Genomic DNA, 18730 nt, shown 5'->3' with positions numbered 1-18730 from the left:
GCAAAAAAATAAAATATGCAAATGAGATTTTTTAGGGAAAGTAGGTTCCAGTCAAAATGACAAAGTACATTTTTTCCTCTTTTAATGCAAAAAATTATATAGATGCTTAAAATGATAAAACATGATTTTTTAATACCAATTGATAAAAAAATTAGAATAAAATTATAATTTCCTAGGGTGGGGCATTCAAGAGCAATTGGATTGTAGACAATTTAATACAGAATCATGAAAGATTGTTATTGAGTTATTTATGTTTTTCAGTTTAAAGGATATATGAAGGATTTGAGAGGCTTAAATATATCCTCAATATTCACCAGACTGAATTTTATACCAGTTGCATCACTATTTTAAAAGATTAGCTAATAAAATTATTTTTGGAGTAAACTTTTGTGAAACAGTTACTTTTTTTTTTTTTTTTTTTTAGTTTCTCAAACTAACATTAAGGTGTTCATCAGACAGAGGACAATGTCATAAAGATTAGAAGTGAGCTTATCTCGTGGGTGTGCGTTGGGGGCTTACCGAGGAGACCATCTGTAGCCTAATGAACGCTGCTCCTTGGCCTGCGAGTGCAGGGGCTTTTAATGCATCTGTAAGAGCAGCAGGTTTACTGAGCAGCAAGACATTAGCTAAAGCTGATTTCTTTACTGGAAGCCCGGGCTTGAGGATCTTTCGAAAGAGTGTTGTGTGTGTGTGTGCTTGTTGCAGGGGATTGAATCTGGACAAGCTGCTGCACATTTTCTCCTCAAGCGCAGCCTACGTTTCAGCCAGATTTACATGAAGTTCTAGGTCCAGGCACTGATCTCAGAAAGGCTGGATCTGGTGCGTGCATGTACGTGGCTTCCACCCACATTACAAGTGACAGAAGGACAGGATGCCAGGGCCTCCCGCTAGGTCCCTTCTGCAGCATGACACCCAGTATGGATGCAGAGTGCTTGAAAAGATGAGCTTTCTGGTTTTGTGGTTTAACAGCATGATCAAAAAATTGTATTTTTACCTTATTAGTCTTATTAAAAAAAAACAACAACAAAAAAAACACTTTTGAATAGCCTTAATTATCCACACTTTATTCTTAAATGCATAATAACTGATTAGTTATGTTATTTTTATTTATCATTAGTTATTTATCATTAATCGTATTTAGATTTTCTTATCCAAACAGAACCGCTTTAAAAAGCATAAGGTTTTTAGGGAAATAGAAGTTGTTGAGGAATTTGTGGCTAAAAAATGAACAATTCAGTATTACAACGGATATATATAAAACTACACAAAAAGCACTTCACAAATGGGCAAAATTTCTGGATTCTTATAATTTATTGCAGTTTTGCACACAATTTTAAAAATGTCAAGAACGGCACACCAAAAAATTACAAAACTAAATACAATTAGAATTTACTCCCCTTGAGAAAAAAAAAGAAAACAAACCCAGCTATGATTGTCAAAGCTAAAATGACTAAAATCATAACAGAAAAAAAAAATCAATCTTGTAATCTCATCAGGGAGCAAATACATCTCAATCCCAAAAAAATATGCTTGTTTTTTTTTTTCTTCTCCAGTGATTGTCCTTTCCCCAATCAAAAACAGCATTTATATGTCCACCTCCACCTCCCAACCCTGCGTAACTTCCTATAAACTGTTTGACTTTTTTTTTCAATTCTTATTGAAACTTAAAAATAAAATTAAAAAAAATACCCCCACCCACCCCTTCAAGTAAGCACAGCAAAAGATGGGAGATGTCATGTCAGGGCGGTCGCCTCACAGAGCGATCATCTCCCCCTCACACTTCAAGAGAGAAATATCTTTTAAATTAAAACCAGCCTGGACTACAGCAGTTTAAGGCGGTCAAGCACAGCCAGAGGAACAAAAAAATTAAAAAAGCAGCAGTAGTAATGAAAACAACAGCAGGATGGATGGAGCCCATATGCAGAGGCACCGCCAGTGAAGAGATAACATTTCAAGACCCCCCCCCCCCCAAAAAAAAGAGAAGATGTGGTGCAAACTGCTGCAATGTCACCCACATTGTTGCGTTGGCAAAGCCTGCAGGTGCCACCAGATGACGGCGGCGTGCATGCGTGCGTGCACGCACACACGCCTGAATTTGAGAGGAGGAGGAGGACATGTTGGCGCGCCTGCATCGCTGCCAAATGGTTTTTGGATTGTACAAACGCTTGACCATCTTTTAAAGAGCAATTGTTAAACTGATGTAGCCCCAACCCAAACACAACAATCACAACGGGAGGGAAAAAAAATCCAATTATCTCATCAAAATAGAGAAGAAAAACATTTGTTAAAATTCATTAAATCTACAGGATTTCCATCAATCATTTCTAAATGCTTTACAGTATCAGATACTTTAACAGCTTTGAAGAAAGGCATCTTTTCAGCAAAATGATGCATTTTAGCTTAAAAAGGTGCGTGGATTTAGGCCAGGGGTCTGCAACCTGCAGCTTTGCAACATCAGCCAAAAAAGGCTAGAAAACTCAGCAGTGCATTTTGTCATTTCATTTTCATGCATTTCCACCACCGAATAAAACTAATGGTACAAGATCATTTTAATCATTTTCATACATATGAAACATTCCTGTCAAGAAAAAAATATACTTTCTTCTCTTGTTAAAGGTTGGTTTTTCCGTTTTGACAAAAATAGGAAAAGTCTGGTTTTCCATAACATGTTTAATTTCTATTTTTAATTGAAGCAAGGACAAATATGGCTCTTTGGATTGTAAAGCTTGCAGACCCCTGATTTAGGCCAATTCTCTCCCATCTTCTTTTAAGGAACTTCTCTAAGATGCCTTATAGGAGCGGCTGCACTGAGATGGGCAACATCAGCCTAAAAAAAGCAACAGTTTGGGTTTAACCTCCTCTTCCTCTCTACGTATCTTTCAGACTTCAGACGAAGCCGCCTTACCAGACCCACCCCCACAAAACAAGAGGTAAAATCTGCAGAGAAAGAAATGGCTTGACCGGAAGCTGAAAAAGACAAGAGAGGATAAAGCAGTGGGGACATTTAATGCCTGAGGAGGAGCAGGAGGACAAAGTGCTGGGTGGATGTAGAGCTTCAGTAGGTTCAATCAACTGGTAAACACACACGCACACACACACACAGCAGAGAAATCAGTGCATAAAGACAGGCTTAAAATGCTTCATGTCGCCTCTCTATAATGTTTCCTCCAGGACCCCGAGCGAGAGACCTACTAGGAGCGAATCAACAGAGACAACTTTTCACCAACAAATGAACTGTTCAAAAACACTCCTACCCCTCCCCTTCTGATTCCAACAAAAAAAAAAAAACTAAACTAAAAGTTTAAGACAAAATCAAAATCCAAATCTTCATGCATTTTTCCTCCCTTTAAAAACTGAGAGTGATAGTTTTTCTTTTTAAAAACAGTTCGCTCCCTGTAGTATTCACAAAAATAGAAGGAGAAAAAAACAAAAGCCTGTTCTCAAATAGTTGATCAATTACAATGTGTACAGTAATACAGCAGATTCACATTTTCATTTTAAAATATACAGGTTTTGGACATCATGCAACAACAGCAGGTCCTGTTACAAAAAAATAATATTAATAATAATTATTATTAAGTTAAAAAAAAATGTAAGGGATTAAAGTCTTTCAACTATAACAGAACAATATACAACAACCTTAAATTAAATACCTTTACAACAAGAGATGTTTTAAAGACTGCCAGCTAGATTCAAGAAAAGAAAAATCATCAATAATAATAATATTTGTAAAGGTCTTCTCATTTTTAGAAAATACTTCAGATTGATTGGAAGTGAAAAAAGGAGGCTGTGCATTGCATGAGTGCCATCGGTTAGTCAGTCAGCTTTCCCCTGAACACACCAACACAACACCAAAGAGCTTAACGAGAGAAGTGGGGAGCGCTCGCCAACGACACCTTCATGCCAGGAGGGAAATCTAATTTAATACACACAAAATGCACTCACACACGCTCACACATGGTAGGTGACTTTTCTTCTTTTTGTGTGTTTGTTTTTGCCAGAGTAGTGCAGAATCGAATGGGAGCAGGCGTACGGATGCCAATGCCGTGCGGGGTGGCCTCACAGTACCCGTTTTTTTTTTTTTTTTATTAGTGTATTGTTTTTCTTTTACTTCAGCATTTTAATATGAACTCCTGTAGAGGAGCGCGCCTTTTGTGGAGCAGGGGGGGGGCGGTTGCGGCGATGGGAGTGTTGTCTCTGGGGTGAAACACAGACAAATGGAGGGAAAAAAAAAACAACTCTTTCAAAAACAGCTAAATAAATAAAAGTTAAATAAAAGACACTCATGGAGGAACGTGTGTCCTCAGATGCAAAAAAAACAAACAAAAAACAAACACATAAAAGAGAACTAACGCCATATGATAACTGGACTTTCACATAAAATAAAACATGACCCCAAACAGACAATAAAATAAGTCAGTAGTAACATTTTTCAGGTGCTATTAAAGTGCGGTTGAATGAGATGTCGCAACGAAGAAGTACATGACTCACTGAAAACCCCGGCTGCTTAACTCTGCCGCCTTCCTCTCACCTCCCCAAGCATCTCTGCCTTTCTTTTTCTCAACCCCAACAGTCTGATTCTACTTCCATAATTCCTGTGAGCTGTCCTCGATCGCCCAATCCCTGACGTTGGGCAGCGCTAGCGGCTCGCTCTTCACTGACAGCGAGTTCACCAGTTCGCAGTGGAACTTGCGGATGTGTCGGTAGAGGTCCCCGGATTGCGTGAAGCGCCGTTCGCACCACTTGCACGCATGCGGCTTCTCGCGTGTGTGCACCACAGCGTGGCGGCTGAGGTTGTGAGAGTACTGGAAGCTCTTGCCGCAGGTAGTGCAGGTGTAGGGCTTTTCACCCGAGTGTGTCCGCTCATGGCGCTTCAGCGTGTACATGCAGGAGAATGTTTTGCTGCAGATGGTGCAGGTGGGAACGTTGACGTCCCCGGCGGGCTTGGAGCGGATGCCCTCCTGCTCCCTGAAGTGGGAGCTGAGGTGAAGCTGGAGGATGTGTGGAGAGGGGAACACCTTGTTGCACAGCGGGCACATGAAGATCTGGGTGTGTTGGGCCGACAGCATGTTGGAAACGTAAGGCAGCAGCGAGTTGTCCATGCTGGCCGCTTCGGCCTGGGCGCGCTCGTTTTCTCCCCCCAGGATGTCCTCGTCGTCTGCTGAGGCTGGAGGCTTCTCATCGCGCTCCAGCTCGGAGGCCAGAGACGCCTCTCTCAGAGCAGACAGGTGAGCCTCCAGACCCAGCCTCCTCTGGGCCGACAGAGGCCCCCCCACCCCGTGGTGGGTCAGGCCTCCGTTGGTGCTGGGAACCTGGGTTTTACTCAGGCCGCTGTGCTCCATGTCATAGTCAGCCCCTCCCAGTTCCTCATCTTCATCTGAGGCGACACCTCTCTCCACCTTCACCCTCACAGTCATTGGGCTCTGCAGGCTGTCAGGTGTAGCTGCCCCGCTGAAGAAGGATGGATGGTGGTTGCTGTGGTTGCTGACAGCAATCGGCTTCACGGACAGGTCCAGGACGCAGTCGGACGCGTCGTTTGAAACCCTTCTGCCTCTGTGCCCGACTCGAGAGCTTATTGAGCGGTGGGACCTCTGGGAGAGAGATCCGGTGGAGCTGCTGGGGCTGCCGGCTGGAGACAGCACCTTCCCTCCCTCCCCCAGGCCTTCACCCGGCTGGGTCTCTGCCTCTACGTGCCCTGGGCTGGTCGTAGCCCCACCCGGCGTCCCTGGTCTGTCCGTGGACGGCAACCTCAGCCACAGCTGGCTTCCCTCAGCCTTCCCCTCCTCTTCTTCATCACTGTGCAGCAGATCGGCGGTAGCAGGCCGGCCTGTTGAGCCATCGGATAAACTATCAGCCTTGTCGGAGCAGCTGGACCCGCCGTCGTCCTCTCTGCGAGTGCTGTCTGCCTCTGCGGTGGCCTTTTGCTTTAAGCGCTTCTTACACACCTTGACAATGTCATACATGTGCAAGTAGCTGGCCGCCGCTAGCACATCCTCCACGGGAAGGTCCTGGAACTGAAGCTTGCCTTCATACATGAACTCCAGGAGCAGGGAGAAGGCCGGTGCAGTCACGATGTCGCTGTTGAGGTGCACCACGTCCCTCTTGTCCAGCTGGTCCTTGTAGAACAGGTGGAAGTACATGCTGCAGGAGGCCAGCACAGCGCGGTGGGCACGGAACTGGACATCGCCCACCAGCACCGTAGAGTCACACAGGAAGCCCTGGTGCCGCTGCTCGCTCAGACACTGGAGTAAATGTCTGCTGTGGTCTGGGAACTCCATCCTGCCGTCCTCATAACCTGTAGTGGAAAAGACAGAAACGTAAGCGCATCTTCGTCTCGTACGGCTTTTAAATGAAAAGAAGCAGGAGCACAAAGCACATAATGAAGCTTTTAACACAGCTAATGTTTGAAATATTTTAAAACCCTCGGAAATCTGTTAGGATTTCAGTTAAATTCAAATTTAAGACTTTGTTAAATTTAAGACTTAAATAACTAAGGGATTAAACATGCAGTTCTACAACTAGTTATATTTTAGAAGTTGATCAAGCAAAAGACGGAAGAAATGTCATCAACACACATGGTGCAGAAAATTAGGAAAAAATGACCCACAACAAATAAAATGACAAAAGATAAAAAATTTATTTTCTTAAAAAAATTTAAATACCTTGAATGAAAACAATTTTTTAAAGATAATTCTAGTCATAAAATGAACACAACATTTTTAAATTATTGCCCACGTTCTATTGGTAAATATATCATTTATTTAAATAAATTTCAGTCAAATTGAAAGGAATAAGAAAAAGAGGTACAAAAATGTAGTGAAACCAGTGAAATAGAGGAATTCAGAGAGTCTGTAGATTTCTTGTCATTTTTCTTTATGAAAAAGACTTTTCACTCAGACAAACCACCAGAGACGGATTCCTGCATCACTCCAACTCCTCTGCTTGCACTCCTGGATTGTCATGGCTCCTACGCTGGTTATTTTTATTAACCCACTTTGGCCTGGCCTGGCACAGCCCTTTTAGGTAACCAGCTTTCAGCTGTGCGCTCTGTCCTCGCTCACAACACAAACACACACACTCTTGAGCAGCAGCCTACCTGCCTACCTACAAGCCACCTCCACAGACTAAGTCGGGAGGAAAAAAAAAATAAAAATAGCCGACTGAAAAAAAAAAAAAGAAGAAAAGACTGTCCAGAAATGAAAAAGCTTGTCCATCGTTTAACCTGTGAGGATCTGTGATAAAGACTAGATGGAGAGGATAAAATAAACTACAGCTCTGTGATCAGAAACAGGTGAATTTTACGCGATTCAGCTCCTTAGAATATGAAGAAAAGACAAATAAATTGAAAGGAGTAAAAAGTCCCACCTGTTAACCAAGTCGATTTGTCCTGCCTGAGAAAATACATGGGTCCCGCTCTGCGCCGTGTTACCCGAAGCAGTTAAATCACCTCATTTGAATGAAGCTGAACCAGGAATGTGAGCGTGTGCGTCTGCGGGTTGCGTACGTGTGTGTGTGCTCGCCCTCCGGCTCGCTCAGACTGCTTTTAATGAGGCGACTTACAGGGACAAGGGTGTACCACCTCCCACCTCCTCCTCCTCCCCCCACACCCAACCCCACCCCTCTGTCCAGCCAACCCCCCCTCTGCCGCCTCCTCCTTAGACAGAAACACACACACACGATCCGTCCGTCACCTACACACTCCTTCTCTATGAAAAAAAAAAAAGTCTGAACATCCGCCCCACAGAAGAAACTGCCCTCTTCCTCAACCCTCCCATCCACCCACCACCAAGAAGAGAAGATTTACAATACAATCACTGTAAGTGCCCTGCTCGTCACAGCATCAATCCTAATCCTTAAAGATGGCTAAAAATAAAGACGGCGGCGGGAGCAGGGAGGGAGCCGGCGGCGGAGGCTCAGGAGGGCCCACCCTGCCCTGCCCTGACCCGGTCCGGCCAGCCGACTCGCTCAGCCAGGGGTCTGCGAGGGGGAGATGCACACAAACACAAGAGGGGCAGGGAGGGAGCGGCCGGGACGGCCGGGGAGGGAGGCTTACCCACATCTGATCCAGCTGACGGGGGCCATATGGCAGCTGCTAGCCAGATAAAGAGATTAAGACTAGGAGGGAGTGCGATTACAGCTGTCTAGCCAATTCAGGCAGCTCAAATCTGCAACTTCTAAATTAGTCTCCTCCACTCCAGCCGACAGGAGGGGGGACAGCGGGTTAGAGCGCACCGCACATGCTTTCAAGTCATTTCAAAACGGGACTTATTCGACTGAAATAGGACGCAAAAAAATTTATATTAGGAATAAATAATCACTCTTTTTAGTTTTAAACTTTAGTGGTTTAATTTAATAATGGATATTTTTTATTTTTAATAATATTCAAACTACAGAAAAAGTTAATAAAATGAAAAAGTTTGCTCATGCTTTTCACTTGGATTATATACATGGAGAAAAGGGTGCGCAAACAGGCAGTTAGACAGCAACAGCTTTAAATTCAGCTAAACTGGAGACAGCAGCAGCAGCAATTACCCACCCGACAGGCAACACCAACTACTTTTACCGTTTACCGCTGAAGCACCCACTATCATCTTCACGCGGCGCTCAAACAGGTTTGACATGCAGGAAAATCCACAGAACAGAAGATCTGCTCCTCCATCCCGGGACTATTTCTAAGCACACAAACAAGAACCACAGAAAGGATACCTGCAGCAGTACGCATCAACTTGATTAACTCCAGTGTGGCAGGATAGCCGGGCTCTCTGACTGGCCGCGTATCCTTCTCACTGTGAATCAATGAGTGGGTAGAAGAGCAGAGAAGAAGATGAGGGGAGGCTGGCGGAAAAAAATAAACCCAACCGAAAAAAAAAAGCAAAATAAAAAAAACCCAAGGAAAAAAACAAATAAACAAAAAAAACAACAACAGCACGCTGTTCAAACTGCAAGGGACAGATGCAAAGTGGAGGAGATGTTGGAGGGGGAACGAAATACCACCTCCCTCCTCCTCCTTCTAACCGGCACTGATCGGCGCGCACACACACACTAAACGCAGCACTAACTCTCCCAGGCTGCCGCTGAGACTCACAATAAAGGATTGGGGAGGGGGAGGGGGGGTGGAGGGATGGAGGAGGAGGAGGTGGGGTGGATGGCAGCCTGTCAGCTGCTCTGACATCATCCTCAGATGGAGATGCTACCTCCAGCTGTGCTCTTTCTACAGCCATATGCTGCCTCCTCTACACTCCTGCCACCAGACTCCTCTTTCATTCTACCAACACTCCACAACTTTGTCCCCCCCCTTCCCTTTTTCTCTCTATCTGGGAAGAGGAAAAAAAAGCTACAAAATGCAGTGGGATGCTGATTTGTGTCATCATTAAACAGAGGAGTGCTGCTTTCCAGTGAAAAGGGGAAAGTTTGCAAAAATCTACACCAGAAAAAAACAAGAAAGAAATCCAAAATGTTTTGTTTGCTATTCTTTCTGTTTTGGATGTTTCTTCTTCTTCTTTTTTTTTTTTTTTTAAACCTGTTCCTTCTTCCAGTAACTATAAACAATGGCCACCACAGCATATTTGCAACTGACGAACACACGCAGCTGATATTGTTTCCCACTTTTTTACGGTTCAGCGCCGCTGTGCTTGTCTTGTATTCATTCATCCCGTGGTATTATTCATTCATCAAGCCATACACCCGTCCCCACCAACCCCCCAATCCGTCCCCTCTCTTCGGGCAAGGATGAAATGAAGGCAAAACAATGGGAACAAGTCATAAATAAGGAACTCTGACAAAAAAAAAAAACAGACAGGGAAACTTATTACAAACTCTTTTTTTCGCTTTCACTTCAGGTTTAAGCGAAAGTGCACAATTTTGGCATGGCCTGATCTGAGATGATGCATTTCATTTGGTTATAATCAAACTGTATTAAACATAGAAATGAAGTTAACTTCTTAAACACTACAGACACGTGAACATTATACAATACATTATATTTGTGTTAATTTAAAGCAGTTTGGAGCATATTTGGTGCCTGAACAGCATTTCCAATTAAACCTTTTAAAACAGCTGGCTGGAATTGTACAGCAACAAGTGAGGGAGGGGCATTGCTGGTTAGTTTGTAATTAAAACTAATTCAAATTATTTTAAATAGTAGGAACATAGTAATAGATTTTTTTTTTGTTAGTTTTTGAGGTGCTAAACCTTAAAAATAGCCTTTTTGTACATTTAAAGCATCCAACTGAAGTTGATGTTCTACTGTAGGAGTCTGAATAAAAACATTTATAAAGCTCAACTAAATGTTTGTGCTTTTTATTGTTTATATTATTAAAGTACTGCTTTATTAGATAGTAGTGTTCTAAAAAAAACTTTAAATTAACTTAATTAACTAGAGACACATCTTGAAACAGTCATTTCTTTTCTAAAGAAGTTAATAACCATGTAATAAACTGAGTTATTGATAAAGTTGGTTTCTTGAGCTCTGTTAATGTTTTTGTTTGCTAGGAAAATTAGCTTAAAGTCCAGTAAGTGGTAATGTTAGCGCTAGCGAACGGAAGCAGGCTGCTGATTAATTTCTCCCCAGATGCACAACAAACAAACCTGGAGACACCCTGACCCACGCAGCTAGCTGTAGCCCCGCACGCGGCTAGCAAAAGTGCTCCGGTAGTCCTGAGCTATTTACGGTTGTTCCGAAGGCCCCGGTGCTATGACAACAGCTGGTGAAACACCGCGGAGGGACGGCGAGCATAGCGACCGTTAGAGCGAAGAGACAACACGGTCATGCTAAGGAAGGTTTAGCTACTTTCCCCCCTCCTCCTCCTTTAATAGGACTCCCCGTATCGGGAGGGCAACACTTACAGACAACAAGGTTCTCCCCCCGTCAAATCTTCCTCTTCTTCTTTTTTCTTCTCTTCTGGAGACCAAACTAGGTTGACTTTGGTTTAATTTCCATAACAGGCTGCCAGAGGGCGAGCAGGCGCTGTGCGGGAACCGGGGGAGTGGAGCACTCTGCGGCGGCCAGATGTTTCCGAGCTTGTTGCTGCTGAACTCGAACCGAGGCGAGTTGGCTGTGTGGCACGGCGCGGTGCCGGCGAGGAGGAGGAAGAGGAGGAGGAAAAAGAAAGTGAAGGCCGTCTCACAGAGGAGGAGAGAGGAAGGGATATGTCTTCTTTTTCTCACGTTGGCGTAGGCTGACAGCAGCCGCAGCAGCAGCAGTTCACTCACTCAGTGAGGAGGCAGGAAAAGAAGACGCTGGGCCAAACCAACTGGTTCTGCGAGTCAGCGGGGCGGACTCACTGGTGGAGAGAGGCGCGAGGCGCTCTGGGTACTGTAGTCAGGGAGGAAGGTGGTGGTGGGGGGTGGAGACTGATAAGAGCAGGTGCACCACCTTGACTGAGGGAACAAACAGCTGGTTTCAATGGAGCCGGATACTTCTTAATGTTTGACTGTTGGAATAACAGGAATACACACACAGGTCTTAATCAGTGGCTGAACAGCTGTGCCTCCACCAGAAGTGCCTGTTTAGTCCTCATAATGAGTAAACAGATGTAATAAATTAGTCCTATGATACCACACTGCATTTGTAAGCAAATCTGTTTTTTTTTTTTTTTTTGTCGATCTTTCATGCTTTGATACAACTATAAAGATTTATTTTTTGGGAGAATTGTAAATCTTAGCCAATAAAATATAGCAATTTTTAAAAAATATTAGATACTTTGTTGATAAATTATGCATACATAGCTTGGGTTCAACGAAACATGGGTCAGATGGGTTTTTTTTCTTAAATTTACTGAGAAGTGTCATTGGTCCAATTTGGGTCAGATGTGTTAGATAAAGGACACATCTAAAAGTTGCAGGATAACACCCCGCTGGATCTAGAATTGCTGATCCTGGTTCCAGCTGTTCCAATTCATGGAAATCAACTCAAACAGCTTTTTTTTTTTTTTTTTTAAGTATTAACATTACTGACATTATTTGTGTGAAAAATCTTAGCTATATATTTCAAATGGAAAACCGAGATCATTGGTGTAGTCACCTTTTACAGTATTCCCATTTACTGTGCATATATGCACACTTACATACATATATATGTATATATATACAACCATTAACCAAGCAAAAAATGGGAAAATATGAATGAATAATTATGTAAATCAATAAAGGTTTGAACAAACAGCAGCATTAGATTTTCTTCCATATTCAGAAATAGTTGTATGAAAACTTAAGAAAAAAAAGTAACTGTGTTGGAGCATCAATGTTGATTTCTTATCCAGCTTTAAATAGTTTAGCGAAGGTGGTACTATTAAAGCTGCTAGCAAGCTTAGTTTCTTAACCTTTAGAGAGTTTATAACGCCTCAGCTGGTGCCATTAGAGAAAAAGCTCATACTCCCTCGATTGAAGAGTTTTAAAGAATTTCTAACCATTCAATAAAGTTTCAGAATTATCCATTTATAATTAAGGCATACAGTACAATGAGAAAGTTATTAGTCTTCAGTGGTATGTAAAACATTTTTTTCCAGATAAGCAGTATTGGAAGTGGAATAAAATCAAATGATTTGTTACTAAAAGCAACCCTTGTTGTGTCAAATCGTCTTTGGAGCAAAAATGAAAGATAAAATGCATTGACTGTTTCCTATAAGTGGGTGAAAAATATCGGATCAAAAACAGAGCAGCTTTGCATGGAAATCGGGTGAAAATGTAGCAGCTTTCTGTGTTGGCTGAGAGGTTTTAGTTCTCCCAGGAGACGCATGACTGGCACTTTAATGGGAGACCTATGACTCGCTTTGCCTTGTAACACCAGGACTTAGCGTAGTAAGGCCTGTTTAACCTGTAAGTGGATGTTTACAGCAATCTATTTCTTCCATATATATATCAGTTGTATAACTTGCACACTCACTGACACTTTAACCCAAAATAACCTGATAGATATTTACTGATTTACATCACAACCACATGCATCAAGCATCAAACCAGGGCCTCAGCACCAATTTACAGATTTGTCAGAAAACTTATTCTTTTACAAATCCTGCACCTTGCATGTTTGTTTTAAAAATCTCAGATGTGGGTCACTGGGACAAAAACCCTTTCATCACATTTCTGCTTGTTAACAGAGCCTTGACGTTAAAAGAAAGAGAGAAAAAAAAAAAACGTTTGGGCCGGTCTGGTCGCCTGTGTGTGTCTGCAGCCCTATTTGCATTCCTCAAACCTGTCCCACTAAACTAATTGGCGTTACTAATAGATGGCTGGATGAACTGCAGCCCTGTATGGTAATGAATTCACACAATTTGGTGTCATCGCTGAAGGACTAGTTAAAATGCAAATGAATGACAGGCCTGTTATGTGTCTATCAATTTGGGGATCCGTGTTACTAGCATGTTACAATGAACCCCTTGTTCATGCATGAAAGTACAATTAGGCTCAACAAGAGTATGGACAGCGAGCCTATGGGGGAAAATTTGATTTTAGGGGCAAAGTTTGCAAAACTATGAGCTAATTTGGATGATAAATGTAAAGCAGTGCTGCTGTTTCAGTAGTATCTGGTTCTTGTTTAGAGTATCCCTTCCCATCGTGTTGGAAGATGCTCTGAAATGTGGTCTTTGCATCCCGCTCAAGGAGTTCCCATGCAGAAGTTTTCCCAAACATCTGACACCTTTCCTGTTCCCCCCTCCCTCCCAATTCACTCATTGTTTCTCCACAACAGATGCCAGAACAGAGGGATGTGTGTGTTTGTGACCCGGAAAGCAGTAAGAGACATACTGAGAGTATCTGTAAAGAAACCGTCTCATCCTCCTGATATAGCTGAGAAAGAATCGCGCAGCAGAAAGAAAGTAAACTGAAAAGCACTGATGTGCAAAGCATAAGTTATAATCAAGCATCTATTTAGAGATTAAGTCAACAATTTTTACATAAAACAGTGAAGAATGACCTAAAAATTGTCTGAAATGTTTTGGGACATTGCAAAGTTCTTCAGATATTTACATACTGATACAAGTAGTTTAGGAAGTTCCTCCTTTAGGAATGGAGACAGCAAATATATTTTTAAATTTCATTGAGCCAGCTTGTTTCAGAGTAAATGAGGCACTGTTTCAGGCAGAATTACCGCTTCCTACCTCTGGAGGTCGCTGTAGATCCCATATTTTCTGCTCAGAAAACGTTATTCATTGAAAATAACATGAGTAAATATGAATCTATGAATTTATCACATCATTTGTCTACACTGATTTATATATCTTTTTGAGTTTTTTGTCTGTTTTCTTTTTTGCACAGAGAGGTATTTGCAAAATATTCTTCAATGCATTGAATTTCAATTCTGACATTAGACTGTCATTAGACTGACAAGGCGAAGAAATAGCCTACAGCCTGCTGCCAAAGTATTCATCCCTATTTTTCCCAAAAACTCACAACATATAAACACCAGAAGTGAATTATTTATACTATTATATATGATAGGCCAACATAAAGCAGTGTTAGCTGTGAGAAGGATACACAGGTCTTTATAAAAGACTAGTAAATGTAACACCCTTTACTCTGACACCCCTAAAATAATTCCCTCTGAACTAACCTAATCAGTAGGCTAATTAGTCTATGTGCGTCTTTTTTATTGTAGTTTTTTTGTTTGTTAAAGGAAAGCTCTTTGGTTACACCATGAAGATTTCTCTCTCCGGTTCCTTTTCCTTAAAACAGATCCCTCGGCACAAACTCTTTAAATAACACTTCATAATGTGTATGTATTTACAATATGCAACAGATTTTGATAGAAATTGTAATCTTACTCAGATCAAAGAAGTTGCTTAGGGTTACAGAAAGCAGCTTACCAACCGGGCTCACTTCTCGTGAAGCGGCTCCCATTCACCGTTACAGAATAATTTTATGCATCTCCTGTATGCCACATCATCACATCATAGGTGTTTGCAGACGAGGAGACATCCATGGCTTCAGCCATATCAAAATATTACACTTTGCTCTTAGCTGAAGGAAACAGCTCTCATTCAATTCCCAAATCTTTTCCACGTACAGAATGAAGAAATAACTGTATATCTGGACATTGGTTCTGAAACAAAACAGGCAGGTAATATTAGGGTGCAATAACACCCCCAATCAAATTTACAATATACTATAGGCAATATTTGGAAATCTGTTTTTTTGTAATTATATATCAATTACACAGTCAGTTGTCACAATATTCAGGTACAAAGACAGACGGGCAGGCAGGATAGACAGACAGACAGACATGCACACGCATACTCATTCTGCCATCGTAGTGAGGACCATGTGTTGACTCCTATTGACTTCCATTGATTTTCAGTCATTTTCAACTCTTTCCATGCCCTAACCCTAAACCTAACCATTACCAATGCATACCCCACCCTAACCCTAACCTATTGACAACTTAGCCCTAAACCTAGCCATTAGCAAAATAGCATGTGAGGATCGGCAAAATGTCCTCACTTTGCAACAACTGGTCCTCAATTTGATGGTGAAATAGGAAAAATTGTCCTCACTCTGAAGGCTGGACAGTTACATACACACACATACACACACCTTTGTGTAAATTATATTATATATGTTACATTATATGAGCATTAGTGAACAAACACCAATCAGGCAAAACAGCATACCTGGATAAGTTACAAGAAATTTGTTGAAAAGTTTTCATTTTATTTAATTCAGCATATTAACTTATTTCCAAAACACTTCAACATAGCTATCTACCGAACACATAATAATGAATAGAAACAAAGAAAGCTATTTTCTGTTTGCAATTTAGAAAACGTAGCATGTAGGACTCATTGCACATTTTTGGAGTAATCCTAAATTTAAAACTTTTTAAGTTAAATGCAAAACACACCTTTAGAAAATTAACCCTGAGTGCACCATCCCGGCTGTAATGCACGGTGGTAGCAGCATCATGCTAAGGTAATTAGGTTCTTTAGCTCAGACCTGGAAGCTTTTCTAACTTAATAGAAAGATAGATGGAGTTAAATACAAAGCAAAACATGACAGATACCCTTTAGGCCCAGCAACCAGCACATATATAAAACAAAACTAGGTGTAAAATCAAAAAAGCTCCAAACACATTTTGGGGATGTCTAAACCCAAAAATAAACTATTTAAAGTCGATATTACTAAGAAAGGTTTTTCTTTAACATTTGATGTCTTTCTTCTTGCTAATAGTAGTGCATCTGTCATCATTTTTAAGGTTGCCACTAAGAAATTGTTGCTCTGTTAAAATCAAACTCAGAATTGTAACATAAAGCAGAAAATTTCACCGTTTAATTCCGAAGATTTCCGCCTGTTATTCTAGAAAGACTCTACCTTGGTTGGAGACAGACTTCTTCCTGTTAGTTTAAGAGCATCTGAATCCTGAAGCTGCATGTCCCTCGGCTTCCCTCATCATATCCGTAATGCGGCTGTGCAAAAGGGGCTTCACTCTGGGACATCCTGGCTGGCAGACAGAGTAAGAAGCAAGAGAGGAGGAGAGGGGCAGACAGATGTTTGAATCTCAGCCCCAGGGCATCTGAGATGAATCCCTCCTCCTAGTTAGAGAGGTAGAGGATGTAATGAAAACCTTGGCTTTGAGTAAAATACACATTGAGACATCTTTTCCCTTGCAGAGGTTTTGGAGCGAAGCCATTCAGGGTCCCAGAGACAAGCTGCCAATCAAACACAGACGTTATGTTCTCACCTCTCTCCTATCAGTCACACATGGACGGTGTGAAAATCTCATCAATGTGTTTTTATATATTTAGGTTCTGAACAGGCGTAGCATCAGAGAGCCCTCTAACTCCTGTTTGTTTCTATTCTGTGGAATAAAACAAGTGAGATGTTATGGTTTTCATGCTGAGTTCAATAAAACAAGACTTTAACTACTTCTAACTACTACTTCTAAGAATATTAATCTCCTTGCAATTAATATAAATTTGGAGCAATGGAGATTGAAGATCCAGATATGAAACTGAGAACATCCCTAATGATGGGAGCAAATGTATTTAGTACATAAATGAGATTTCAAAAGCCTGCAAACACATGACAGAGGAGAGAAAAAGATGCATTATCCTTCAGTTGAAAACCATGTTTTAGTCCTCAACTCTGACCACAGAAAGGTTAATGTCTGCTGTTTTCAGATGCTGCTCTGGGTCTGCTATCGTGAGGAAAGTTAATATTTTTAGCAATAAGATAATTCAAAGTGCTTAGAGGTATAGTGGAGGATTTTCGCTAACTTTTGAAAAGACCGGCCATTTCTACTTTAAAAAAAAATGCATATGCAAAATCCTGTATCTGCTCCCGAGATGGAACGCCTATTAAACGCGTGCGAGAGCATGCACAAGTTAATTTCTTGTTTTGCACGCTCTGTTTAAAAGTTACTGTTTGCATCGCTCATACAAGCTTACTTTCCAAAAGAAGATTTGCCATTTTTCCACTACGTCAGATTCACAACAGGTACGTGAAAATGGGGACGAGGATGTGAGGACGGCCTTACGTAGACATATCACCAGAATGATTTACAATTAGGAGGACCACTTATTTTGATGATCCACTCGGAAAGAGAACATCCTCCACTATACCTTTAAGAAAAATAAAAAAGAGAACAGCTACGTTAAATAAGTTAAAAAGAATAGACCAAGACTACCCTGATATACCTTTAAGGATGTGGTTCGAAATTTATATTTAGCAAATAAGAAAACACCTTGTTGCAAATAAAACAAATCTTTCTGTCCTAAACTGCCATCTTTAAAACTGTGTGTAGATTCAACAAAAAAATTCTTATGACATTATATAAAACACAGTAACAAAGGATTCAATATAAAAAAAGCAAACTTTATTAACCCCAAAGGAAAGTTTAATACTGTCTTAACTCATATAATACAGCTTTCTTCTGCAAGGTGTTACAGATGCTGATAGCTGTGGTGAGGAAAGATCTCCTGTAGCTGTCTGTCAACAGCAGGTCTGGGGAGGCCCCTGATGGCCCCAAAAGATACTCTGTTGTTGACAGTGTGAAGATGAAAAAGGTTATCCATAATGTTCATCATTTGAAAAAAAGAAATCTCTAGAGAATCGAGAGGAGCTCCAAGAACAGAGTTGGCCATCTTTATTAGCCTGCTGAGCTTAAATAGGTTATTTGCTACTATGTCTCTCACATACTAAGACTCTGGTTTATCAATGACTCTGAGAGGCTGTTTCATCTCTGAGTCATTATGTATTCAGGGTTAATCGGGTTCAAATGCAAAATCAAATAGTTTTAGTGGGAAAGTTGTCAAGTATTGTGCTAAACTTATAAAGTTTTTTTTTTTTAAGTATCAAGAAAACCATTGAAAGTTGGTTGGACCAATTTAAGGCTCAAGACTTTTAAAGACTAGTGTTCAGCACCTGTACATAAATAGCGTTTTTATCTTTATTTGTGGGTGTTTTTCCATTGGAAGAACAGACTTTATTTGTTGCACATATTAAGCTCACATGCCCCTCAGAATGATGCAGCCACTACCTTGTTCCATGACAGCAACAGACAGTATCTATACTGAAAACACTGGGATGTTTCACACCTAACCGGTTCATACATTACAGAACCACCTGAAACTTTCTGTTTCCATCAGAACTTTCAAAATAAGATATCACCTGCACGGAGCGACAAACTGTGGAATAGAGTCGGCCCATACAGTTTTAAGGAGGATCATCTGGTCCAGTGCGGCTGCTGTCGTAGGCGGCCTGGAAAGCAGCCATTTTGGCTGAGTGTAAAATATTCATG

At 41.3% G+C, this 18730-nt stretch overlaps 1 protein-coding gene across 6 annotated transcripts; it reads right to left on the bottom strand.

Moving 5' to 3' along the window:
- Nucleotides 1-1545: 1545 nt before the first annotated feature.
- zbtb18 (zinc finger and BTB domain containing 18) lies at nt 1546-16323 on the bottom strand. Of its 6 annotated transcripts, XM_015398232.1 has the most exons (3): nt 10846-10982; nt 8707-8786; nt 1546-6295 (listed from the first exon to the last, which is right to left on the bottom strand). In XM_015398232.1, exons 2-3 carry the CDS (start codon nt 8720-8722, stop codon nt 4581-4583), a joined length of 1731 nt encoding a protein of 576 aa, XP_015253718.1. In that variant the 5' UTR covers nt 8723-8786; nt 10846-10982; the 3' UTR covers nt 1546-4580. The 6 variants fall into 6 exon arrangements, with proteins under 6 accessions (XP_015253718.1, XP_015253721.1, XP_015253719.1 ...); XM_015398235.1 differs by lacking the exons at nt 8707-8786; nt 10846-10982 and adding an exon at nt 16303-16323; XM_015398233.1 differs by lacking the exon at nt 8707-8786 and having other exon boundaries at nt 10846-10984.
- Between the last annotated feature and the right edge of the window lie 2407 nt (nt 16324-18730).

Source organism: Cyprinodon variegatus, unplaced genomic scaffold, assembly GCF_000732505.1.
Source record: "Cyprinodon variegatus isolate N-32 unplaced genomic scaffold, C_variegatus-1.0 Scaffold919, whole genome shotgun sequence".
Taxonomy (NCBI): Eukaryota; Metazoa; Chordata; class Actinopteri; order Cyprinodontiformes; family Cyprinodontidae; genus Cyprinodon; species Cyprinodon variegatus.
This window is presented reverse-complemented; position numbering and strand designations above follow the sequence as displayed.

Coding starts and splice junctions, on each gene's coding strand:
- zbtb18 (XM_015398230.1), bottom strand. CDS start 7,405: ATGTATTTTCTCAGGCAGGACAAATCGACTTGGTTAACAG. Junction 6,296..7,365: donor CAAATCGACTTGGTTAACAG/GTGGGACTTTTT, acceptor TTTCCACTACAG/GTTATGAGGACGGCAGGATG.